At 43.2% G+C, this 26,517-nt stretch overlaps 2 protein-coding genes across 6 annotated transcripts in view; one reads left to right on the top strand and one right to left on the bottom strand.

Annotated features, from left to right (window-relative positions):
* Positions 1-20,689, top strand: part of CRIM1 (cysteine rich transmembrane BMP regulator 1) — a 203,263-nt gene extending 182,574 nt beyond the window's left edge. For 2 of the 4 annotated variants that reach the window (XM_021087638.1, XM_021087639.1), the window contains exons 13-16: positions 5,140-5,334; positions 12,479-12,601; positions 16,243-16,433; positions 17,799-20,689. In XM_021087638.1, coding sequence (XP_020943297.1) covers positions 5,140-5,334; positions 12,479-12,601; positions 16,243-16,433; positions 17,799-17,975 — 686 coding nt within the window. In that variant the 3' untranslated portion in view covers positions 17,976-20,689. The remainder of the gene's footprint in view (positions 1-5,139; positions 5,335-12,478; positions 12,602-16,242; positions 16,434-17,798) is intronic. The other 2 variants (XM_021087640.1, XM_021087637.1) reach the window with 1 other exon arrangement.
* Positions 20,065-26,517, bottom strand: part of FEZ2 (fasciculation and elongation protein zeta 2) — a 46,642-nt gene continuing 40,189 nt past the window's right edge. Inside the window, exons 7-8 of one of the 2 annotated variants that reach the window (XM_003481247.4) lie at positions 24,308-24,373; positions 20,065-21,611 (exon numbers count right to left, since the gene is read on the bottom strand). In XM_003481247.4, the coding sequence (XP_003481295.2) occupies positions 21,595-21,611; positions 24,308-24,373 (83 nt within the window). In that variant the 3' untranslated portion in view covers positions 20,065-21,594. The remainder of the gene's footprint in view (positions 21,612-24,307; positions 24,374-26,517) is intronic. The other variant, XM_003125247.6, reaches the window with a different exon arrangement.

Below are 26,517 nucleotides of genomic sequence, written 5' to 3'. Positions count from 1 at the left end.
CCTCTGTTGCCATCCCTGAAATGGGCTTGTCATGGATCGAAGTCCCTGTCCTCAAGCTGATGGCCCTGCATACTGGACCTAGCTCGGCCTCCACCTGAAAATGTTAGGTAGCCAAGACATTGTCCACTCTGCCAGAGAGGCCCAGGCACAGTTGAGCCCACGTGAGGAGGGCTCTGTGTGTTCCTAGGAGGGTAAGAAAGGGGGATGTTGGGCAGAACTCAGGGCAAAGAATGAGGGCTTTCCAGTCCGATGGAACCAGGAGTAGATCCCAGCTCCACTGCCTCTTGACTTGGTTACATCAGGTTACTTCCTCTTGCTGAACCTGAGTTTCCCCAAGAGTAAGATAGACAGCCCTACCTCAGAGAGGTGCCTAAGGCTGAGCTGGGCAGGGCTCTTGAGCACAGTGCCTGGGTACCAGGGATGTTCAGCAGATGCTAGTTCTCTGTAGTGCCTGGAACCTTGCTGCTTCGTTCAGAACCATCTCTCTTATATCTGCCACCTGCCTTCTCTGACCTGCAGATATGAGAGTGTTGGTCCTGAAGGTCGTAGCTCTTGCCCAGCTGAGCTCTGCACACGAGTCTAAAACTGGTTTTAAACTTCTATACAGACCCTGAGGGTCCTCATTCCTGCAGGCAGTTTCCTTTATAAGATCTTTGGGGCCACTGGTCCCTTTTTCACTCTCCGCCATCTCCAAGGAGAGCCTCACTCTTTCAGCCCATGGTTTCAACCAGCGATCAATCGGCATCTACCTCTGTGCTCTATCCACCCCTCCCCTATCCCCTTGTTTACAGCTAATAAGATAGTGTCCTGGTCCCAAGTCAGAGTTAAGTCCATTAAAAATGACCTGAAGAAGGTGAGATGTTTCCATGGTAATCTGATGAGCAGAGTTTGACTGGAATAGAGATAAATGAGTGGAAGCATAGAAATTAGGTCTGTGGTAGTCAGCCCCCTCCCTGAAGGGGGGGAGCTTCACAACGGCCCCCAGAACTTGTGTGGGTTCTCCTGATCAGTCACTGCCTCTGAGCAACTGTGCGCAGAGCCTGCTGAAGCACCTCTGGGGGTGGGGGGGGGCCTTCCAGTTTAATGGCTCTCATTCTGCTCCTTGTCATCATATTGCTACTTTGAATTCTTAATCTTCATTGAATTTAGAGAAAGATTTGTTTTTGTAACAAAATCAAATGAGAAACTTTGGTTTCATCTAATATGTAACAGAAAGTTCTTGATTCAACTCCTTGCCTCGAAGGCATCCAGAGTAGTTGCTCTCCTTACATGGTTTTATAAATACTCTTGTAGACAGTGATCTCATGCAGTTACTGAATGAGTAGTTACAGAAACACCGTGTTATGCTGTAGCTCAGCATTCAGCCTTTTGGCATGGCTTCCTCCATGGTTTAATTTTCTCGCAGTCTGTTGAAATTCTTCGAAGTGGGTCAGTGGCATTCACAAAGCACCACACCTTGCAACCAAGTTCTTTAGAGCCCAGCTCAGACCACCCTCTTCCCTTCAGTGTGTGTGTCTGTCTGTCTGTCTGTCTCTCTGTCTGATGGGGATGAGTTGGGGGAGGTTGGTAATGTCTGCCCACATCTGTTTGAGAGAATCATTTTCATATCTCTGCCTCATTATCAAGAGTAACTCATGTTTGGAGTTAAGTCATGGCACAGTGGAAACAAATTTGACTAGGAACCATGATGTTGCAGGTTCGATCCTTGGCCTCGCTCAGTGGATTAAGGATCTGGCGTTGTCGTGAGCTGTGGTGTAGATCACAGACAGGCTCAGATCCTGCGTTGCTGTGGCTGTGGTGTAGGTTGGCAGCTGTAGCTCCAATTCAGCCCCTAACCTGGGAACCTCCACATACCGAGGGTGCGGCGCTAAAAAGCAAAAAAAAGAAAAAGAGTAACTCATGGTGACTACAAAAAAAAATGTTAAAGATTCACCCTTGATTCTAACAGGTACTGTTAACACTCTCATTTCTTTCTAGACAGTTTTTAAATATTCCCCAAATCAGTTCTATCCCAGAGGCAGCTTTGTTTACATGGAAAGGCTAAGAGTTTGAAGGTCATCACTGTGGCTCTGATCGACCCACTGGAGTATCTGGTTTGATAAGGCTTGACTAGATCCTCGACAAGATCACCAGCTGTTTCTTAGAAGAGGAAAATGACTCACACTGGAATTACCTATGCCTTGCCTCCCATTACAGAAGCGGGGTCATCCTTCATGCTGTAGCTCCTTTAATAGCCATATCCTGACAGCTGTTTCTCAAACCTAGCCTTGCCTTCCCATCTTCCTCACCACTGCATTAGTCCAGGCCCATATCACATCCCAGTGACAGTATCCCCATCTTCCTAACCCATTTAGTCCTCCACATTGTCATATTGTCATAGTCCAGAGCTGATAGGGCGGTCCTTTCCACTGCAGGAAGGAATCTAAATCTGTCATCATTGTTCAAGGCCCTTTACAATCTGATCCCAACTTCATCTCCAGCCATCAGACAAGCAGCCCTGACACCTCTCACTGTCCTTCCAACATGACGAGCTGATGGACACAGTCCCTGGTGAAGCCTCTCCCAGTCCTCCCAGCAGACTGAGCGGCTTCAACCCTTGGTGTTGTGTTGTCCAGCGCCACGTTGAATGCACAGTGCGGTGGTTGCTGCAGGGCACCTGGCAAGGAGTTCCAGTCTGTACCCCGTCTCCTCCACTTCTGCTCAGTCCTCTGAGTCAAGGTTCAGGTAGTGCCCCTTTTTCCATTGAGGATAAAAGCTTGCAGAGCAAAAGAATGAATGTGTTTGTGACATTTAACACATACTTACTATTTTTAGTATCTTAATTTCATAGAGAACTTTAACCTCACAGACATTAGCATCAATTAAATATCTTAAGATATAATGAGTATTTTTGCCTCAATCTGAAGAAAATATAGACCAGTGCTTGGCTTGATCCAAATTTGTTATATTATGAAGTCCTCATCTTTTCTGGGCCTCTCCCTCATCCCCTTCTTCCCTTTGTCTAAGAAGGAACTGGCAACATGCCTGTAGGAGGAAAACACAAGAGAAAGTGCTGGACGAGATGGGATGAGAAGTGTAACTTGCACGGAAATACTTCACTCAGGCTTTATGCAGTGGTACTGGTCCATCGTGGGAACTGTGACAAGTTTATGTAATGTGTAATCAGTACTGCTGCTTTGTGAGGAAATGATTCCCTTCACAGAGAATCCTCTGCGTAATAGATTCTAGATTTGATGGCAGATCTAATGTCCTCAATGAAACGTTGGCCGGGGGTCAGTATATGACTTGAGTTTAAGTTCATTCAGTGATTCTGCTCAGCATTTGACTTGTACATTTTGGATATCTTAATTAAGTCTCTTCCTCTAAGGGTTTCAGATTAGCAGAATCGTCTGCCGTGCATTTGGTGTGAATGTCTCCAAATGAGTTTTTCATCTAAACAGTCAACACACCAGAACCCTTTCTCTGGAACCCTCACCAATACAGTGACCTACATTTTTAAATTGATATTGAAAAAGAATTCTGCTTACAACTAAAACTGTCTTGTGATTGCTCCATGTCCCTTGCTGAACCTCAGGCCACAGTCATGGGAGAAATAATGAAAAAACATTGGGAGACAGATTGTAGATTTTAACACTGGGCAGAGATTCCTTCCCATGCCTGCTTATAACTCCCCAGTGGGCCAAGACTTAACATCTTTGCAAACACAAAATGTCATAGGACGTTATTAGTGCCATTTAATGAGGGGCATATGCTTGAGTGGTTGGTAAGAAGAGAATGTGGATTCCAAAGACTTCTGCCTGTGACCCTCCTGAAAGCGCTCCAGACACCGCTTCTTTCTGAAGGAACGTCCCATCCAGATTCTTTTATAGTTATTCATTTATAGTGACCAGTGGTTAATGGAGCTTCCTATAGAATCTGAGCATAGAATTTCCCCAGATTAGGAGGACTCATCCAGGTATCGGCCCGTCCATTGCCCCACCCCCACCTCACTCCATTGATTGGCCCCATCTCTGCTTTGCTAATCACTCCCTCTGAGCCACCCTTCCTGAGCTCTAATGGGAATGCGATCGCTGGTAAGTTCAGATAAACCAGGAGAAGGTGTTGCATCAAACATAAAGGAATTTTCAAGGAAAGGGCTGAGGAAGGGAGGCTGTGAGGATGGAGGGAGAGTGGAGAGAAAAGGAGAACAATGTATTAAGCTGTAAGTTCTTAAACATACAAATAGTTCTTAAAAATATGTCATTCTTGCCATGGAGTTCCTGCCGTGGTGCAGTGAATTAAGAATCCACCTGCAGTGGCTCGGGTCTCAGGGTGGTGCAGGTTCAATCCCGGGCCCAGCTCAGTGTGGGAAAGGGCCTGGCATTGCTGCAGCTGTGGCTGGGATTCAGTCCCTGACCCAGGAACTTCCATGTGCGGTGGTTGCAGCCATTAAAGAAAAAAAAAAAAAAAGTTCTCAAAAACCATAGTTTGCTGGAAAAAATGGATTGAAATGAAATCATTGTTTCTGAGGTAGGACTGTCCCAGTTGATGACATCTAGCATCACTGAAAAATGAAGGGAATGATTATTTCAGTGCTAATTCCCCTCTGGGAGAGCCCAGGACACCTGCCAGTTCCTTGTGATAGCCCATTACCATTCCTTACCTTCCATGCATCGTTTACATACGGATTAACTAGAGATAGGAATTCCTGGAATTGTTTCCACAGGTCTCCTCAGCGGGACTTTTTATCTCTTCCATGGAAATGAAACCCCTGAGTGTGTCTCTCTGCCCATTTGTGTTTGAGTTGTGGTTCTTTAGTGTAGTATGTTCAGCAGCCCTATGATGATTACCCTTGTCTCTTGCGATGAGCGTCTAATGACTCTTAACCAGCGGGTACCCTTCCCAGCTGGTTGTCACGGATACTGCCCTGCGTCAGCCTCAGTGGCCCTTGATCAGGTTCAGGCCACAAGATGAGAGTTCCAAAGCATCCTCTGAGCAGAGGAAAATAACAGTCGAGGATTGGGGAAGCAGAAGTGTCACCTAGTAGAATCCTAGAGCATGTCATGATTGTGCGAAGCTGGTGCCCTCCATGTCTCGGGCATAGGAAAAATGGTGTCTGTCCCGTCGAGTGACTCCACCATGTACTGTTCTTTTCACTAGAAGACACAATCCCAAAGAAGGTGCTGTGCCACTTCAGTGGGAAGGCCTACGCCGATGAGGAGCGCTGGGACATTGACAGCTGCACACACTGCTACTGCCTGCAGGGCCAGACCCTCTGCTCAACTGTCAGCTGCCCCCCGCTGCCCTGCGTCGAGCCCATCAACGTGGAAGGAAGTTGCTGCCCGATGTGTCCAGGTATCTAAGCCACTGCCTTAGGTGCCATTTTTCTTTTATTTTTATTAGAATATAGTTGATTATAGTGTTGTGTCTATTTCGGCTATACGGCATAGGACCCAGTTATACATATATGTATACATTCCTTCTCTCACTAGTGTCCATCGTGTTCTTACCTCAAGAGAATGGATGTAGGGAGTTCCCATCATGGCTCAGCGGAAACAAATCTGACTAGTATCCATGAGGACTCAGGTTCCACCCCTGGCTTTGCTCAGTGGGTTAAGGATCCTGCATTGCTGTGAGCTGTAGTATAGGTCACAGACATGGCTCGTATCTGGCATTGCTGTGGCTGTGGCATAGACTGGTGGCTACAGCTCCAATTTGACCCCTAGCCTGGGAACCTCCATATGCCACATGTGCGGCCCTAAAAAGACAAAAATAGAGAGATTGGATATATTTCCCTATGCTGTACAGTTGTAGCTCATTGCTTTCAAGCTATAATATTGATTTAAGAGAAAACTAGAGCAGACTCAGAACCTCCTCCACCAATCTCTGCCCAAAGACATGGCAGATCACTTGAAAGACTGTGACCATCCAGGTGAGTGCCTGATAGTGGTTGCATGCCAGAATTGCTCTGGTTCTTCTGATTCATATCCTCTGAATATTAGTGACAGGCCTTATGGGTATAACAGACCTGGGATGACACCTGCCATATGTGAGTAGCAGTTTTAGGGTAATGTTGGATGAGCCCAGTTTGGAAAAGGTTCACAGTCAGACACAGCAGGGAATACATTCAACAGTTGTTATAAGGTGGCCGTATATCAGAACCAAGATAGAAGAGCTGCATTCAAAGAATGTGATCTTGGTTGGGTCTTTCTTCAGGCGGTCAGTTCCAGCAGGCCAGCCCATGCAGCCTTCTCCCCAGCCCTCCCATGAACTTTCCCTCTCTTCCCACCTAGACCAGAACCACGGAGGGCACCCCCAGCTGGCTGTTTGCAGAACCACATTCCTGCATATGTCGCCACATCATGTCAGCTCAGGAACCCACCTCCTTGTTTCAACCCTAAGGGCCCCCCCAGATCCTCCACAGGCTTTCTTCTGGTTTCCATGTCTGTGCCTCCTGCCAAAACAGCTCCTTTATCTTCTGCCTCTAGTCCCAACAGTGCAGACCTGAGCCCTCAGCAGGACAGCCTCTGGGCAGTGTTCCAGATCGAAGGCCCTAAACACACAGACAGAACAGACCATGGAGACTGAAGGGAGGGCTCACTGAGAGCCTGCAGAAGCTCTGAGCCAGTCGGGAGCCTCTCCATCTTCACCTCGATTCTGTGTTTTCTTGCAGCATTGTATTAGCTAATAGACTCTTGCTCCGTGCAGTACAGTTACACCAACTTAGAAGTGGTGTAAAAATGGAACCATTAAACCCAAAGAGTTTCAATGAACTCTGCACACCTTTGCCTTTTGTTGAGGAATTATGCAAACTAGTCCTAACTGGGCACTTCTAAAAATGGTCCTGAAAAAGGAGGAGCTGTTCTGCCAGGTCAGAAGGCGAGCCCTTTTCAGATCCCTTGGTTGGGTGCTTTTTGTAGTTTAGTCTCCTTGGCCTTGTTTAAGGTATAGATTGAGAATCAGAAGTTCACTTCCATGATGTTGAATCACATGGGGAAAAATGAAATCCTTAAATGTTTTCCATGAGATGAGGAAGAGCATGCATTTTCTCACTGAATTGGGATTGCTTTATCTAGTACATACATGGTGTCAGGGGTTTCATACCAGTTTTCCTGGTAATTTGCTTTTAATAATATAAATGGTGAAACTTGACCATATTTAGTCACCCAAGGTTGATTTTGTGCCTGCTCTGTGCAAGTACCGTTTGAGGCTCTGGGGAGGTAGCAGTGAATCCAGCCAGGTCCCTGTCCACGCAGAGCTGCTGTTTTCTTAGGGAGAAATAGGCAGCAAGCAAGTCAACAGTAATAGCATACAAGGTGAGGACAGCAGCCACAAAGAAATGCACAGTGAGACCAGGGAAGATGGAGGAGACTGGGCAGGAGAGGGAACAGGGTGTTTTCATGATCCAGGACAACCCACTAATCAGATGACATTTATACAGGAACCCAGAAGAATGGTAGGAATCAAGAGGTAGAGGCAGAATGTTGGGTAGAAGCAGGACAAAATCCTGGGTTGGGAACACTCCATGAACATTCCATGAGGGGGGAGGTGCTGTGTGGATGGGACCCCATGAGCAGGAAGAGTAACGAGAGGCAAGCAGAGAAGTAGTCATGGCCTAAACATGAGATCTCCTAGCGATTGTAGGATTTTATTGGGTGAGATAGAAACTCGGAGGGTTTTGAGCAGAGGAGCGATGAGATGTGACTTGCAAGAGTGGAAGCAGGGAGACCAGGGATCCAAGTGGGAGCCGAGCACAGCTTGGACCAGGGCAGAAGCTATGGAGGTGAGAGAAGTGGCTGGGTTCCCGTTTTAGGGAAAGGAAGAATCCATAGGATGTGGACGCAATGTGAGGAGTGAGTGGAAGAGAGACCCCAAGGATGACGACTAATGCTTTTGACTAAAACATGGGGTTGTGGCTCTGGGGCAGAATCAGTTTGGCCTGGGTCATTTTTAGTTTGACATCTCCATTGGACATCTAAGTGGAGATACTGAATAGGCAGTGAATATCTCTCTGGAGTTCAGGAGAAAGATTGGAGAAGGATTGATAAACTTGAACTTTGTCAGCCCTAGGTGGTTTTTAAGCCTTGAGACGGGATGAGGTCACCCAAGGAGTGAGTGGAGATAGAGTAGAAAAGGGAGCCAAGGACTGAGCCCAGTGATCACCCACCTGTGGGAATCCAGGCCGGTGAGGAGGGACCAGCACAGGCAACAGAAGAGGGGGCCCCTCCACACAGGATGAAACTGCAAGAGCTGTGCCCTGGGAGCCACATGGAGAAAGAAATGCCGATGGGTGATGTCAGATCTGCGCTTAGCATTGTCCTAGTCATCTTAACACGAGTTGTTTCCGTACAGCGACGGCAGCCAAGTCTTCTTGGTGTGGCTTCCGGAGAGAAGGGGAAGAAGTGATTGGAGATAGTGGTTACAGAACTCAGCCACAGACCATGACTGCTGAGTTCACAAATAGGATTGCCTGTGGAATGAGAGGTCTTAGAGGCTTTGAAGGACAGATGGGCTCCTTCATTGGAGAGAAGAGGGTAATCTGATCAAAGACCCAGAGACGGAAAGGTCAAGGCCAGGTGCCCCTGGACTAGAGAGTTCTAGGAGCAAGAGGTCAGGACAGAAAAGATGGCTTCGTCCAAGAGTTTTAGGGCCTTAAATGTCAGATGAAAAGGTGGACTTTATCCTTTGTGAGGAGGCGCATTTGTAAGCAGATGAAACACATCATGGAGGTGCTTCAGGGAGACTAATGGTGATCTGCAGGAGGGCCTGAAGCAGGCAGAGACCTGAGGCCGGGATACCTGTGACTTGCATTGTAGGTGTCCCAGGTGTGTGATGATAAGGACCTGATGAGGTGGTGGTGGTAGGAATGGAACTAAAGAGTCACTGTTCTCGGTTATGAGTTTAATAAGGGAAAGGGGGAGGAAAAAAAAAAAAAAAGAAATTCCCGTTGTGGCGCAGTGGAAACCAATCCGACTAGGAACCATGAGGTTGCAGGTTCAATCCCTGACCTCGCTCAGTGGGTTAAGGATCTGGTGTTGCCGTGAGCTGTGGTGTAGGTCACAGACGCAGCTCAGATCTGGGGTTGCTGTGGCTCTGGCGCAGGCCGGCAGCTGTAGCTCCAATTCGACCCCTGGCCTGGAAACCTCCACATGCTGTGGGTGTGGCCCTAAAAAGACAAAAGCAAAAAAAAAAAAGATTTATCCAGTGACTTCTCAGTCAGCCCTTACTGTTGCATTGAAGTTAATTTCTATTAACTCCTTTCTGTATCTGAGGTATTGTTGATGAATCATGTCTCCATCTTATTTCAGCAAATTTTGCAGTCAGTCGACCTCTGTCACCTTACATTTGACTAAGCACAGCCTATTGAGAAGCCTGGATCCCTGTCCCAGGATCTCTGTGTGATGTTGGTCAAGGCCCTTCACTGAAGCTTCACATTTCCACATCTCATCTTGATGGCTCAGGCTGCTTGGCTTAGTCCTCTACACACGTCAGCTAACATTCTGAATAGCCTCACCCCTGCAAAGCACTTCCCCCTCTGACATCTTTGGATATGTACACCTGACCTGTGAGCTGATTCGCTGGTTTGTGCTTGTCCCATTTTATAGAAAACTGAGTGTCAGAAAAGTTAATTATCCAAAGCCATGCAGCTAATTAGCAGAAGACTGGGAGTCCCAGTCCTAAGTTGGTGTATGGTTCCAACTCCCCAAAGATGGTGCTGTCACCTTGTAAGCATCCTGCCCCATATTCCAGAAAGGACATTTTAAAGAGAGTGGCTCTTACAATGTGCCAGGTGCCTCTGAATGTGAAACACATTCTCGGCAAGTTGTCTTAGGTTGCTCTGAAGTTCAGATTGAGTCTGACCCCAGGCGTAATTCTTAATTGTGACCAAATGGCCTTGATCTAGGCAGCCTGGCCAGATGAAGTTCTGCGTTACTCCCCTGGCCCTGTCATCCACAGTGTCAGCAGCTGTCAAGGCTCTGGCGGTAAATGCCAGAAGCGTTCTATTTTAGAGTTGGGGTGAATGCAGTGTCTGGCCATGGGAGGCATGGAAATGCAGCAGCACCCACACTTCTTTTTGTTTCTCTAAGCAGTTCTTTGCTGAAAGATTTATCCTTTTTTGGAAAAACTGCTCAAAGGTAGCTTCCCTCTCAAGTTCACATTAAAGGGAAAAAGACCCTCTCCCCTTAGACTTGCGGGCCCTGAACTAGAGCTTTTGAGTATTTGGTGATAAAGGAGGCAGCATTGGGTGGATTTTAATCAGAGCTGAACTGAATTGAGTGTCACAAACTGACCCAGAGGACAGGCTGTGAGCTGGCAGACAGTGAGAAGTTAACTCCTCCTGAGAGGCCCACGAGGGCAGGACTGGTCTTGCTCACAGCTCTATTCCCAGAACTCAGGCCAGTGCTTGCCACGTAGGAAGTACTTGGGAAATACTTACTGAACAATGGTGATTATCACGCAGGAAGATGTCCTCCTCTGTCCTGGGCAGATCCTTCCAACTTTTCCGCTTTTGTCCAGTAGAACCTTGCTACACATCTGTGGGAAGAGGACTCACACTGTCCAGTTTCTGTTGTCTGCGGGCTTTCGCGCTGCAAGCTGCCTGTAGGCTGGTTCGAGGCACAAAAATTTCACAGCCGCTTCTCCACAATTCTCACCCAGGAAAGACCCTGAGCTGAACTGAATTGATCCCAGCCTCAGGGGCCTCCTCGGAGGTCTTTGCTACTTAGCTGCTGACATTTACAGGTTTTTGGCACAGATCTCACATTCGCCTTTTCTCTCGAGGCCCCAGAAGGCAGTGGCCAGCCAGCCCCGGATGTGATAGGAGGGCTTATTAGTGCTGTGTGCTGGACCAGGCAAGGCAGGATTTCTGGGTACCGTGGTGCTGAAAGATGTACCAAAAACATCAAGGGGGGTTTTCTTCCCAAATTCACATACCGGGGTGTCTCAGTAAGCGAGCTAAACATCCCCCTACACTGTCATCAGAATCAGCCAGCCTGGACCTACCAAAGTCAGGACTGCGAGGGTCATCACATTTTTCTAAGCTCCTTGGGTGATTCAGATATGATGGATAAGTTTGGGGATCCCTGGTCTGTACTCATGGCCCTGCCTCAGTAAATGAAAATGTTTTTGGCAAATTCTCTTTTTAATTCTAAGAGTCCCAGGGGCCCATTGAACCTTTCAAAACTCTTAAGAGTGTATAGTGCTGTGTCTGTGGTCTCATAATTTACGTAAGAAAGTAAAAGCCAAAGTGACTTTATTCTCTGGGGGCAGCGGAAAGACCTGGGCTTTAGAAACACAGAACTGGATTTGAAGCCCAGCTCTCCTGGTTCCTAGATGCATCTTCTCGGGCAATTTGCTTCATTTTTCTGAGTTTATTTCCCCAGCAGGTACTCAGTTAACTCATAGTGGGAGCTTAGCATGTACTCTCTTCTCTATCATGCTTTTCTTCTCTCAGATTTATCTTAAGGTTCAGTTCCTAAAAAGGCTGGTTATTTGGGAAGGACAGTGATCACTCTAAACAGAGAGGATGATTTTATTTTAACTTAAATAACATATTTCATGTATTTTATTTTGGACTAAACGAGGCTGTTTGGCAATACTAAACACTCACTAATAAACAATGTTGGGAAACCTTATTATAAAAATCAGTAAATAATGTGGCAGGACCTGGCCAAGAAGAAGAACACAATTAGTGCAGACTGTTGTCATAGTTTGAAGGTGGAGGTTCTTAAGAATTATTTCTCTAACAATTGACTAGTTTTTGTTAGCTGGATGAAGTAAGGATAGACAATATGTAGGAGCCAAGGAAAGCTTTGGATTTTCTCACAGTCCCTTAAGAACTTAAAACACCAAAAAATCTTTGGTATTTGGGATTAAAGAGTATCATTCTTCTCAGTTTGGTTTCATGTTATAGTAGCTTATTGGCCACAGTGTCAATATGATCAAATTAGATAATCTAAATATATTTACTCAAGATCAATTTCCAGTCTGCATGGTTCCAGGAGTAACACAGCAGACATTTAAGACTTAAGCCAGGCAGCTCCTTACAAGGTCTGCCCACGTCCATCTCCATTGAGGAGAAAACGAATAAAGAATGGAAGATGCTTTAACTTTTTCACTTCCTGTCACATATTTCATATAAATGGATTAAAAAGCAAGTTATTAAAGTATAATATTTAACTGGTGGAAAGTAAAAGAAGTCTTCTGTTTCAACTTGCACAAACCTATAGTGCCAGCACCGTCTGTCATGAAAAGGCATGGAGGAGTAAACCTTTTTCCCCCTTTTAAATGATTAGAGGACATGTTTCCCACCCCTGCCAAGCTAGTGACTCTCTAGCATTAATGATGTCAATGCAGAAACTGGGTCTTTGATGTCCCAGAACATTTTGTATTGTGTTGGATTAAATTGAATGCACCATCCATTTGATTGAGGAAATGAATGTCAACACTGAGTGGCCCCTCCATTGTCTCTTATGAAAAAATAATCCTTTTCTTTCAGAAATGTATGTCCCAGAACCAACCAATATACCCATTGAGAAGACAAATCATCGTGGAGAGATTGACCTGGAAGTCCCCCTGTGGCCCACACCTAGTGAAAATGACATTATCCATCTCCCCAAAGGTAAGTGCCAAGTCAGTTGAGATCTGTCTAGTCTTGTGTATATAGTTTACCTTTTTTTTTTTTTTTTCCCCAGAACTTTTGGGCAATGTTATAAATCGCATGCCCAGGGAAGTTCAGATAACATAACTGCTTAGCTCTAACATATTTAACAACCTAGGATGATGAAATAACTCTGCAGGTAACTGGGTAAAATGCCTCCTTTCTGGCCCCACATGCTCAGACACTTAAGTGTTGATAGAAAGAAATATGTTCTTGGTCCTAAGAGCCTTGGTATCTGGAATTTCTAAGCCATCTCTCAGATGTTATGTAGGTGAATAAACTTTGGTAACAGAGGAATGATAAATTATTCACTTGTCCCCATGGATTCTGTACTAAACATGTATGCATTAGGTTACCCTCTATTTCCAGGTAGTTTTCACTCCATGGGAAGTTTAATTTTTTACTAATGTGTTGATTTTTCCACTCATCAGGTTTATTCCATGCTTTTTTCCCCTTGCTCTGTCCTTTTAGTTGTGTGTAATAGAGATGTTATTCTATCTCTCAGCAGCTAAATGGTAAAGCAAGGCCAAGTTCCTGTCAAGCCTGCCTTTTCTATAAAAGTAGGTCTCTTGATCAAAATAGTATAAGCACACTCTTAACCATGACTCAGTACTGCCTCCTGTCTACTCCAAGGACATTTTCAAAATCATTGCTATATAATTTTTATAGTTCTTTTGGAAGAAGCCATGTTCATTGCTTGAGAGATTAATGTTCTGTTACTCTAGATATTTTAAGTGCTTTGCTTGGATCAAGCCAGATGACCAAGAGCCAAATTCCTGGACCTGGTGTTTTGGCTCCTGATTTAATTGCTCTGACTGAATGGTGCTTTAGCATTGTGTTTACAGTCATTCAGTCAATAATTATTGCCACACAGTGTTCTGGATACTGAGCTTGATCATAAGAATAGCCCTATTTTATAATATGTTGAGGACTGTGCATACTTCTCTATTATGAAGATCCAAGAAGAAATTCCTCATGTGTCAGTAGCAAGTAAATACATGCTTCTCCTAAGCAACAGATTTATTTTCATCTTAAAGATCTTGTGAGTTTTATTGATGATGCTTGTTTCCTTTTTTGCTCTGGCTGGTAGGAAGCTCAAAGGTAAATTTTATGGCCTGCTTTTAGCATCAAAACAGAATTTAAGTACTCAGTTTTGTAAATAGGCCTCAGTTAAACTTCATTTTCCTTTCCTTTCCTCAAGATTTTCCTTCCCTTTTTTCAACTTTTTATGGCCTCACCTGTAGCATATGGAAAATCAGAGCTGCATCAGAGGCTAATGCCATAGCCTCAGCAATACCTGATCCAAGCTGCATCTGTGAGCTACGCCACAGCTTGTGGCCATGTCCGATCTTTAACCCACTGAGTGAGGCCGGGGATCAAACCTGCATCCTTATAGAGACAATGTTGGGTCTTTAATCTGCTGAGCCACAAATGAACTACTTTTTAATTTTCTTGATGACACATATTCCAATACTGCTTCCAATATTATTTGGAATGTGGGAAGGTAAAAATTCATTCTTGGAGTTCCCATCATGGCTCAGTGGGAACAAATCTGACTAGCATCCATGAGGATGCATGTTCAATCCCTGGCCTTGCTCAGTGGGTTAAGGATCCAGCATTGCTATGAGCTGTGGTGTAGGTCGCAGACATGGCTTGGATCTGGTGTTGCTGTGGCTGTGGTGTAGGCCAGCAGCTACAGCTCAAATTTGACCCCTAGCCTGGGAATCTCCATACACTGCGACTGCTGCCCTGAAAAGACAAAAAAAAAATTCATTCTTCATTCATTGTGTGTTTGAAACTTGAATTCATCGGTAAAATATTACTTTTACCTTTGGCTTTTTTCTTTTTCTTTTTTTTCCTTTTATAGTCACACCTGTGGTGTATGGAAGTTCCCAAGGTAGGGGTTGAATTGGAGCTGCCGCTGAGGTTACACCACAGCCACGGCAACACCAGAACCAAGCCTTCCTCTGTGACCTATGCTGCAGCTTGCACCAAAGCTGGATCCTTAACCCACTAAGCAGGGCCAGGGATCAAAGCAACATCCTCACAGAGACAACATCGGGTTCTTAATCTGCTGAGCCATGGTGGGAACTACTGGCATTTTTCTTGATGCTAACAAATACGTTCCTTTTTTTCCCCTTCCTATAGAGTATCATCATCTACACTGGCTAAAATGACTAGGAAGGTTCTCTTCTTCCAATCCCCCCACGTACACATAGAAACATATTAATAAAAATCTGAGTTTAAATTATAGATCAGTATTAATATCACAAAACTGTGCTACTTCATGAACTGAGTTTGCAGAACAATTTAAAAGCAAGTCCTGGAGTTCCCATTGTGGTTCAGCAGAAACAAATCTAATTAGTATCCATGAGGACACAGGTTCAATCCCTGGCCTGATTCAGTGGGTTAAGGATCTGGCGTTGCCATGAGTTGTGGTGTAGGTCACAGATGCAGCTCGCATCTGGCATTTCTGTGGCCTTGGCCAGCGGCAACCGCTCTGATTCGACCTCTGGCCTGGGAAACTCCATGTGCTGTGAGTGTGGCACTAAAAAGACCAAAAAAAAAAAGTTTTTGGTTTTTTTTTTTTTTTAATAAATAAATAAAAGCAAGTCCTTTGGAGTTCCCCAGTGGCCCAGAAGTTAAAGATCTGGTATTGTCACTGTTGTGGCATGCGTTTGATCCCTGGCCTAGAAAACTCCACATGCTGCAGGCATGGCCACAAAAAATTAAAATTTAAAAAAATTTTAAGAAAACCAAGTTCATCTGATATTGTGTGTCCTGCATCTTTTACTAACCTGGTCTTTGATGCATGTAGACATCCTGACTACAGTGGTTTACTTGAAACTAAATAAAAGAAAAATAACGACATTTCCAGAGAGTTCCCTTGATTGGTGTAAATTTAACTTTGTCATCTCTGTTTGCAGTGCTCATTGCAAGAATGATGATTTAAAGGAACAAAAAGACCTTCGTCTATAAGAGCAAAATTAAATGTCCCTTGTGCAGTATATTAACTCAGGCAGGGAAATGATCTAATAGGTCCAGTGAGTTATCAACAAGTTTATGAAAAGTAAACTATTTTTGCTTAAAGCATAGTGAACCAGAATATCAACCAAGAGACCAAGCTCTTGATTCTGGCTTGATTTTTTTACCAGGACACTACTACACCAGTAAGTAGAGGCATATACTTTGCCATAGTCTCCTGTTTGCTAGTAAGCAGGGAGCTAAGCCTCATGTTTCTGCTTCGAAATCTTATAAGAGCATATAGGTTAACATTAATCAAAATATTTTTAGCAGTCTAATTTTAGTTATTTTTTAAAGTCTAGGTAAGAATTTTCTTATTTTCTTGAGTAGCTAGAATTAGCATCATCCTGCCTAATTATTAACCTCACCCTAGTATTTCCTTTGCTTACATCCATCCCTAAGAGCTCTGCCTTCTCATAAGAGCTTTTTGAATCCACGTTAGACTTTAATCATGTTTTAGCCTTAAAGTATTGGGCAGCAATAAAAACAAGTTTCTGATCTCTATTTACAGTGTAAATTAAAATATCCTTTAAAATTCTGGTTTGGGTGATAAATGCTTATCATGTTTTGTTTCCTAGACATGGGTCACCTCCAGGTAGATTACAGAGACAACAACAGGCTGCATTCAGGTGAAGATTCTTCGCTGGACTCCATTGCCTCGGTTGTGGTTCCCATAATAATAGGCCTCTCTATTATAATAGCGTTCCTCTTCATCAATCAGAAGAAACAGTGGATACCACTGCTTTGCTGGTATCGAACACCAACTAAGGTATTGTCCTGACAAAGTTTCAACCTCTTGAATGATCAAACTTTCCTCAAGTTTTTGATCAAGACTTTCCAAAGTCTGCATGCTTCTGTTTCCTTAAATTGCTTGATATCTGCTCTATTAGCCAGTGAAATTTTCCTTTGCTCTTCATAGCCTCAAATGCACATTAAGCTGTGGTGATGAGCTATATACCATTTGCCCAGGGCTGGATCAGTCACTGGATGAATTCTCCATTTCCACTGGTTAATGAATCCTGACCTTTCACAGATCCAATTTCCTGGATTTACTTTAGAGTTTTCAAATAAGCAAACACCCCTGAGTCATTGTTGTTTATATTAGAGATTAAAACCTGATCACCTGGTATTTCTCAATTATCTATCCACTCAGAATTGGGAAAGGAAAAAAAAAAATCACAAGCGCAGGGAGGGAACACTCAGGAAAGGACAAGAGGAAAGGTAAAGATCATGAGTGTGTACCAAGTCCAGAGGACAGGGAGATGCATCACAGCCAAGCAGACAGGGCAAAGCTAGCAAAGGATGAAGAGATTGTGTGAAATAATTCCAGACAGGATGGAGAGAGGCAGATTTCATCTTGAGGGAAAAGAGTATGTATCTGTTGTCAATACAAACACAAAGCACTTCAATCTCCCTATTTATAAGGCAGGAAAGAATTCATTTTCATGAAGGGAAATCACAGATCTTGCCAAAACTGATGCTTTTTGCAGTCTGGTTTTTACTAAAGAAAAAGCCATACACCCTTAAGAACTATAAACAGCCAATTTATCATCCAGATAACCCTTTCACATAAAAGTCCTGGCAGATAGTTAACCTGCCTCTGATTTTCTTTTGACAAGTATGCACTGGGCATAACCTCTGGGCAGGGCACATGCTGGGTCAGGGTACAGAGCATGCAAGACATGGTTCCCCCCTGCAAAGCTGGGCTGGGGCTGCTCATAGTGTGTGTGGATGCCTGGATATGATGGGCTGGACCGACCTGGGATGCTCACTTTGCAGCCTGAGTGATTTACAAGTGTCTGTTTATCTTAACATCTACCTGTCTGGTACCTTCCACTCACCCATCGGCCCTCTTAAGCACTCTTCTGTACTTGAAAGATTTGAAAATAATGATGTCACTTCAATATTGTCTCAGTTCCTTCATCTCCTCCCTGTTTGACATTTCACTTTTAAACAGTGTGTCAGTATCCCTCATACGTATATAGTTGGCGCTCGAACAGGCTGTAAACCCCACATCGTCTGCCCGTCTGTGTGCTGTAAAGCTGTTAGCTCACCCGAATGAGGTCCTACATATGGGTTGATTTGAGTGCGTAAGGCTAATGCTTTGTGGATTTTCCCTCTTCCCATTAAACAGCCTTCTTCCTTAAATAATCACCTGGTATCCGTGGACTGCAAGAAAGGAGCCCGTGTCCAGGTGGACAGCTCCCAGAGGATGCTGAGAATCGCGGAACCGGATGCGAGGCTCAGTGGCTTCTACAGCATGCAAAGACAGAACCACCTACAGGCAGACAACTTCTACCAAACAGTGTGAAGCCAGGCAACTTGGATGAGGTTTTGAAAGACAGAAAAACGACTAAACCTGCTCTTAAAAGTAAACTAGAATTTGTGCACTTGCTTAGTGGATTGTGTTGGATTGTGACTTGATGTACAGCGCTGAGAACTTACTGGGATGGGCTCTGTCTACAGCAGTGTGCAGAACAAGCATTCCCACTCTTCCTCAAGATAACTGACCAAGTGTTTTCTTAGAACCAAAGGTTTTCGAGTTGCTAAGATGTATTTGCTTGTAATATAGCTGTAGAGATACTTGGGGGCGGGGACAGTGAGTTTGGTTGGGGAACATGGGTGGGAGGGAGGTGTTGGGAAGACAAACTGGTCAGCTTGGCTCGGAGAGAAATCCAGTCAAATAAAAGCAGTCCAGTGGCCCAGAGGGTATTTTTCCTGTTGCTTGGAAGACTGCACTGGTTGCTGCAAAGCTCAGGCCTGAGTGAGCAGGAAAACAAAAAAAAAAAAAAGCTGCCATAGCCACCTTAGACTACCAGATAAGTGCATCAGAACCTTTCGATAGCCATCCCAGGCCTAAAGCCACAAGCTTCTTTTCTATCCAGTCAGTAGCTGCAGTAGGCGGCGAGGAAGCCAGAGAAATGGGGTAGTGGCATTTCTCTAAAGCAGGTGATTAAGGATATATACAGTTATACTTTTTTGCTGCTTTCTTTTTCTTCCAAGCCAATCAGCCAGTTCCTAGCAAAGTCAGCAAATGAATGAGACCCGAGTCGTTTCTTGATGTGAGCACTGGAGCTTTTCTTACAGCAGCATGACAGGAAGGAGGAGAGGGTGAAGGATGCCAGGCATTTCCAGGGGCTATACCTCCTTGTTTGTTGTTGCTTCGTTCTGTTCTGTTGTTGGTTGTTCATAGTTTTTGTTGACGCTCTAGCTTAAGAAACTTAAAAAAAAAAAAAGACTGTTTGGGGATTTTATTTTTCCTTATATACTGATTCTACAAAATAGAAACTACTTCATTTTAATTGTATATTATTCAAGCACCTTTGTTGAAGCTCAAAAAAAAATTATGCCTCTTTAAACTTTAGCAATTATAGGAATATTTATGTAACTATGTTATGCTTCAGAAAAACAAAAGTATTTGTGTGCGTGTGTATATAATATATATATATACATATATATTTATACACATACAATTTATGTTTTCCTGTTGAATGTATTTTTATGAGATTTTAACCAGAACAAAAACAAACAGGCATTCCATATCAATGCTTTGGATCACTTACAAATTTTTGATTAACACAAAAAAATCTCATTCTACCTGCAGTTTAGTTGGAAAGAGATATGAGTATGTGTGTGTGTGTTTGTATGTGTGTGTGCACATGCCCTGAGCAGTCAGCATCACACCTGCTATGGAGAAGGTATTCCTTTACTAAAAATCTTCCTCATTTGGATTTGCTTCGTTTTTCAATTTGCTTACTGGCCAGAGACATTGACGGCAGTTTATCTGTATCACTAATCAGCTCCTGGATTTTATTTTTTTCAAACAACTGTTTGAAACAACTACTGGAATATTGTCCATAATAAGCTGGAAGTTTGTTGTAGTTTGCCTCAGATATAACTGACTGTATACTATAGTGTTAACTTTTCAAACAGCTCTTAGCACTTTTATACTAATTACCCATTTGTTGCATTGATTTTTCTTTTAAAAATGCTTGTTGTGAAAGACACAGATACCCAGTATGCTTAATGTGAAAAGAAAATGTGTTCTGTTTTGTAAAGGAACTTTCAAGTATTGTTGTAAATACTTGGACAGAGGTTGCTGAACTTTAAAAAAAAATTAATTTATTATTATAATGACCTAATTTATTAATCTGAAGATTAACCATTTCTTTTGTCTTAGAATATCAAAAAAAGGAAAAGAAAAAGGTGTTCTAGCTGTTTGCGTCAAAGAAAAAAGATTTATTATCAAGGGGCAATATTTTTATCTATTTCCAAAATAAATTTGTTAATGATATGTTACCAAAATAGATTTACATCAGCCTGATTAATATAAAATTTTTGTTGACAAATCCATTCCTGGCATAAAAAGTATCCAAAAAATTGTAAATGCTTGCTTTTTGTTTTTTTTTTTTTTTCCAATCATGGCCATATTATGAAAATACTAACAGGATATAGGACAAGGTGTAAATTTTTTTTATTATTATTTTAAAGATATGATTTATCCTGAGTGCTGTATCTATTACTCTTTTACTTTGGTTCCTGTTGTGCTCTGTAAAAGAAAAATATAATTTCCTGAAAAAATAAAATAGATATATGGCACTTGGAGTGCACCATAGTTGTACAGTTTGTTTTCTTCAAAAAACAAGGCTGTAAAAGAATTACCTGTACTTGTTTCTGGGCAGCCAGTAAACACTTCGAATCTACATTATACAGTGTCACTTTCAAAAAAAGATCCTGTGTCTGAGGGGAGGAAGATGAATTGTCCTTTTAAGATTGTCAGCTCCATGAGCCTCCAGCATCACAAGCAGCCCCAGTGCTTCTCTCAAAGATATGCCTCTCCCAAGGAATACATGTAAAAAAGGTGCACCCCACGTCCCCACCCCAGCCCCCAGGAGGCTAATCAAGATTTCACCAGCTCACACGCTGTAGTGATGGACTGTGTGTGGAATGGTAAGGGGACGAATCCGGCACTGTTAAGGGAGGTGAAAAAAAATCAAAAACTCAAAAATAAAGCTCTCAAGCGTGTATTACCTTTTTTTCCCCAACATTTATTAAATGGGGTTGACTTGATTGGAACTGGCAAAAGTGTTTCATGACTAGTGATGTATCCATGAATGGCTGTTTCTAGAATTAGCACTTTAGGAGAACACACAGGCATGAATAAAATACAACACAGTAAAAGGAAATGGGCTGCGACAGCATACAGTTTCTTAAGCACCTTATCCTTGTAAAGGACACTTCTTCGCAGACAGGTGAAATGAAACATTTAACCCTCTAAAATTAAACAAGATTCTGAATGGCATCCTAATGGTTAAAATTTGAACAATGGTGAAACACACAGCAGCCTCTAAAATCAGTCATCTCCAAGTGTTAGTTACTAAGTATTAAAATAATGCATATTCTGGTTTCCCTTCTTCCAAGAACAACCCAAGTTTCAGTCTCTCTGGACAATACTGGTAGGTAATATTTATACTGACAATTCTCTTATAAAAAAACCAGAGTTGGTTCTTGCCATCACCAAAGAATAGCTATAGTATAAATCTCTCAGTGCTTTAATCTAGTTCTCAAGTGAGTGCAGTTTAGATCTAGAAAGCCATAAAAACTCAGATCGGCGTACTGTCAGCTGATGTAAACTCTAACTGCACATGGACAATTAACATCACTCCCCCTCTATAAAGCTGGAGAAGAGTTCGCAATTGTTAGTATTTAACGAAAAACCATCTCTAGAATTCAAAATAGTGCCATATTTCTCTTCGTTGATAATATAAAGAATTAGGACATGATCTAGTAATACTGAATCACAAACCCAAGTTCAAGTGTCCTGAGTTTCCAATAGCAGGAAGGTAATGGTAGCCAGCTTTCAGAATAATGCTATAGGAAATATAGCTTGTAGTCCACGAAAGATAAAGTTGTTCCTGAAGGATGCTGTGCTATGTAGGACATAGAACTAGAGGAAGAAAAAAAAAATTTTTAAATAGCAATGTGTATTTTGTATACACTTACACAAGATGTATATATATTTTTATATGTATATAAAGACACCATTCCATAATGAGAACTAAACATTAATGCAAGAATCTATAGTAGCATTTTAAGGTTTTAAAAGCTATGTACCCACCAATGAAAAGTTTTCTCAAGACACATGTATTAGAATTGCCCAGAAATGAGATACCAAAAGGCCATGTCTCTTAGGGTACCACTTAGAGAGAAGCCCATAATGTTAGCCCTGTACCATGAGGCTTGTAACACAGCAAACGGCCCCCTGGTGAAGCCAAAGATGGGTCCAAGTGTCTGCACATGATTTTCTCCCTGTCTAGGACCAGCACGGCAGCAGCCAGAGCTACAGTGCAGCCTTGGGTACAGCTGTTGAGGGCCGGAATGGGAGCAGGCTGCGGTGGGGTAGCTAAGCAGGTATGAGAAAGGGAAGCCTAAGTAGCCCATACAGCACCCATCCCATCTTTCTCAGGCCAAATAAGGCCATTTTTCTACCTTCTTTCACTTCTCACCTTCACATTAAAATGAAGGTGGTATATTTAAGCAGCCAAACCATAGTCACTGGCATTGACAACAAGGACAAAGTCCCACCAAGAGAGTGGAAGGAGAGTTCTCCCCTGGGAAGCAATACCCCCACCCAAGCAAAATGTTCTACTGGTCACTGAGGAAGAGGAAACCCTAACTGGATGTGGATTTCCAGGATGGGTGGAAAACAGCATTTTAAGTCACATTCCGTCATCTCCTTCCCATGCAGGTGAACTCCTCTGAACGTTACACATCCCTCTTCATTTTCTCAGACTACAGAGTCACTCTTTAGTCTGAACCCCAGCTTATTTTCCACCCAGTCCTCATAAAACAAAGCCAAGACAAAACCACAACACATGCCCACAAGCAGCTCACCAGCAGCAGGTACTGTCTAGCTAGACCTGGGCTGGCAGAGGGAGCCAGGGGCCAAGCACAGGGAGCAGCATTGGAGGCATGCAGGGCAGCATCAGTTACAGTGCTGGGTTTTCAGGGGAAAAAGTAAATGTCACTTTCCCCTGGAGCCCTCTATTTTCTGGGTCATAAAATCCTCCCATGCAGTCCAATGACAGAATAAGCTTCCGAAGTATTCTCTAGCTATTTTATCTTTGGCCCTCCTGGTGGTGCCCTAGGGACCCACTAAAATTAGAAATCAAGACATGTTCTTTATGTGCATCTCATTCCTGATTCACATCTATAAAAAACAAACCTCAAACAATCCAGCTTTTCAAACCAATGCTAGCACAACACAAAAGCAAACAAAGATGTCAGGTTTACAAAAAAAAAAAAAAAAAATCAGAATGTAACAGGAAGAAAAAGCCCTCCATCAGAAAAGCAGAGCTTATTAAAAACCAAGCATGCCAATTTCACTTTTTCTACCCTCCTGTTAACCTACTAGTGGCTACCCGCATCAGGTCTCTTACAGGTAATACTTATGTATGCATGTTGTGCTCCCAGCTATCCTGAAGGCTCCCCCTTTGTGAAGCTATGACTGAATAAAAGTCCATCTGAGTTACCTAACATCTCAGAAATCAGCTAGTTGTTCAGCTAGCAACTCTTAATGGAGAAGAGCGAGAACCCAAAGAAGAAAAGTGTTACGAGAGGAGCACTGCTCTCAAAATTGGAGCCAACACTACAAAATGCATTTTATGATGCTTTGGAGATCTGCAACCTTAAAAATCTACTTTTTATAAAATAATGTCTCAGTTCCCATTGTGATGCAGCGGAAACGACTCCAACTAGGAACCATGAGGTTGCAGGTTCAATCCCTGGCTTGCTCAGTGGGTTAAGGATCCAGCATTGCCACGAGCTATGGTGTAGGTCACAGACGTGGCTCGGATCTGGCGTTGCTGTGGCTGTGGCATAGGCCAGTGGCTACAGATCCGATTGACCCCTAGCCTGGGAACCTCCATATGCCAAGGGTGCAGCCCTAAAAAGCAAAATAATAATAATTTCATTGAAAAGTCTTAGTTGTGTCTTTAATAAGTTCTTCAGGCCCTCTATCATCCAAATTTGGTTCTTTCCTTAGCAAAATAGGTAAGCTCAGACAAGTCTCAAATGATCTTCCTTTGCCTCATCCCTATGCCCATCCTGTACAAGCCTGATCTTGCTCCTAAGATTTACGGGCTCATTCTTCACTGCTCTGGCTCTATGAACATCTATTCTTTCCCTCTCTCTCTCCCCCTCCCCTCCCTGTCCCTTAGCCCAATGTCTTTCATATTCTCTTTGGGACTGTTAACTGATCTGACTGTTGCCTCTTTCACCCATCCTTATCCTTCTGTTGTCAAGATGGCAGGAGTCACCTTTTTCAAACCCCTCCTGGTGTCAATGCCTGCCACATAATTATGGCCATGTCTCCCTATTTCCTTCATTGCCTTCTTCAATGCCTATAATTTAGCTGTGGAAATTACTTTCAGCCCTGGACCGCAAATAAAAATTAAATTTTACACAACCATACTTTATAATGTGGAGAGCATAAGTCAGTCATGTAAATACCCTCATCCTGCAAAATAAGATTAATATAAGTTGTGCATTTGAAAGTTACTCTTTAAATCTATTAGCAAGACAGTGCATCTACTGACTAATCAAAACTTTCCAACTACTGCACATACACTATCTAAAACTCACCTTTCAGTATATAATCAGTTAACAAGCTCGGAACTTTTTCACTATCCTCTTTCATGGCACGAAGAACTACAAAATAAAGGAGAAAGAAAAGAAAAAGAATTTCAGATTCAGGTAATTTCCATCACTGTAGCCTTCATCTCAATTATACAGTATAACCAACCCATGTAAATTGATTATTTTCTGGATAAGAGAATACAAACACAAATGTTTAATATTTGTTATAGTTTAATAAGTCCTCATTCAGGTAAGAATATTCCAGCTATCTCAGAGCTGTGTCCCTGATTTAAAATTTCTAGACTGTGGAGGCAGAAAAGAGGAACTGGGTTATTTACGTAGAGCCTCAGGTTGTCACCATAAATGCCAGCAAGCGAGTTACTGTAATGTACATTTCTGCAAGCTCTGGGGAACAGAAACTTGGTGTTGTGGATCTCATTAGCTGAAGAACCTCTTAGGTTAATGAAGAGTTAGCTGTACTCTCCAAAGGGCTTATCTGTCAGCCTGCTTGGAAACTTTTAAAGAAGAAACCAAAATGAAGAATAGACTTCCATGAAGCACACACCCTGCCAAGCTGCCTGATCCTTGATACTACAGAGGAATCTGGGGGACTTAGCCTCATCCTAAAGAGAATCTTTGACCATCTGATCTCTAATCAAAGACAAAACAGAAAACACAGCGACTAGTCTAGTGTTTAAAAAAACATCTAGACCTGGAGTTCCCTTTGTGGCTCAGCAGCAACAAATCCAACTAGGATCCATGAGGATTTAGGGTTCGATACATGGCCTTGCTCAGTGGGTTAAGAATCTGGTGTTACTGTGAGCTGTGGTGTAGGTCACAAACACAGCTCAGATCCCACATTGCTGTAGCTGTGGTGTAGGCCAGCAGCTGCAGCCCTGATTGGACCCCTAGTCTGAGAACTTTCCCTGTGTCATGGGTGCAACCCTAAAAAGGAGAAAGAAAAAAAAAAAAGGTCTAGACCACTCAGGTTCAGATAAACCCACATGAATACCGTCCTTTCACCGCGACTGCCCACACAAACTCTCCAGAGCACCCCAGGGAAAGGCCTCACTATTCTCCCCCAGATGTACAAGACAACCCAGCGTAACTGTAATCAGCCTTCCTGGGTTAAACCCTGGCTCTGCCACTTCCTAGCAGTGGGACTCTGAGCAAGTTACTTAACCCCTCAGGGAACACACTTCCTCATCTGTAAAATGAGATTCATCATTAGATTTGTCACAAAGGGCTTGTTCTAATGTGAAGTTACGAATTCAGATGTAAAACCGTGCCTGGCACAAAATTTATGCTATGTCAGCATTACTATCATTATTAACACGACTAATATTCTAATTCTTATTACTATTTTTTTTTTTGGTCTTTTTGCCTTTTTTAGGGCCACTCCCGTGGCATATGGAGGTTCCCAGGCTAGGGGTCGAATCGGAGCTGTAGCCACCGGCCTCCGCCACAGCCACAGCAACGCAGGATCCGAGCCGCATCTGCGACCTCCACCACAGCTCACGGCAACACCGGATCCTTAACCCACTGAGCAAGGCCAGAGATGGAACCCGCAACCTCATGGTTCCTAGTCGGATTTGTTAACCACTGAGCCACGACGGGAATTCCATCTTATTACTATTATTATTGCACCTCCAACAGCTTTTACAAGGACGGCTACACATCTAAACACTATTCATGGGGCTTTCCCCGTGGTGGGGGTGGCAGGGGCTCAGATTCTCCCCAGTGTTTTCAGGAGATAATCACTTTTTCAAAACTTTCAGAGTCAAGGTCATCCTTCCATCTACCGTCTCACAATGATCCCATCCTCATAACTACATGAACTTGGACACTCGTTCACACGCCCTACACACGTTCCCTCACCCCCAAGCCCCAAATTGTTGTCAGTCTACAAAGACATTATCTAAAAATCAGCTAGGACATTCTGCCATGGGAATTATGATAACTTTGGTTTGGCCAAGTATATGTTTGTCCTGGATCTGAGAAGATGACGTCCCCTCAGCAATTCCCAGCTTCCAGGCAATACTTATGTTCCCTTGTTAGAGAAATATTTAAACTTGGTATTTCTGCTTCCATTCACATTCTAGATTTAGTTCTACATAAAATCACATATCAAAAGCCAATGTTATTAAAAAGTATGGTAGACTGGGAATTAGGAGATGCAGCCCTGTAATTAACCATGCTCCTGTATGATCGTGGAC

The sequence above is a fragment of the Sus scrofa genome, chromosome 3, assembly GCF_000003025.6.
Source record: "Sus scrofa isolate TJ Tabasco breed Duroc chromosome 3, Sscrofa11.1, whole genome shotgun sequence".
Classification (NCBI taxonomy): domain Eukaryota; kingdom Metazoa; phylum Chordata; class Mammalia; order Artiodactyla; family Suidae; genus Sus; species Sus scrofa.
Note: the sequence above shows the minus strand (reverse complement) of the source record. Positions and strands in the feature narration are given on the sequence as shown.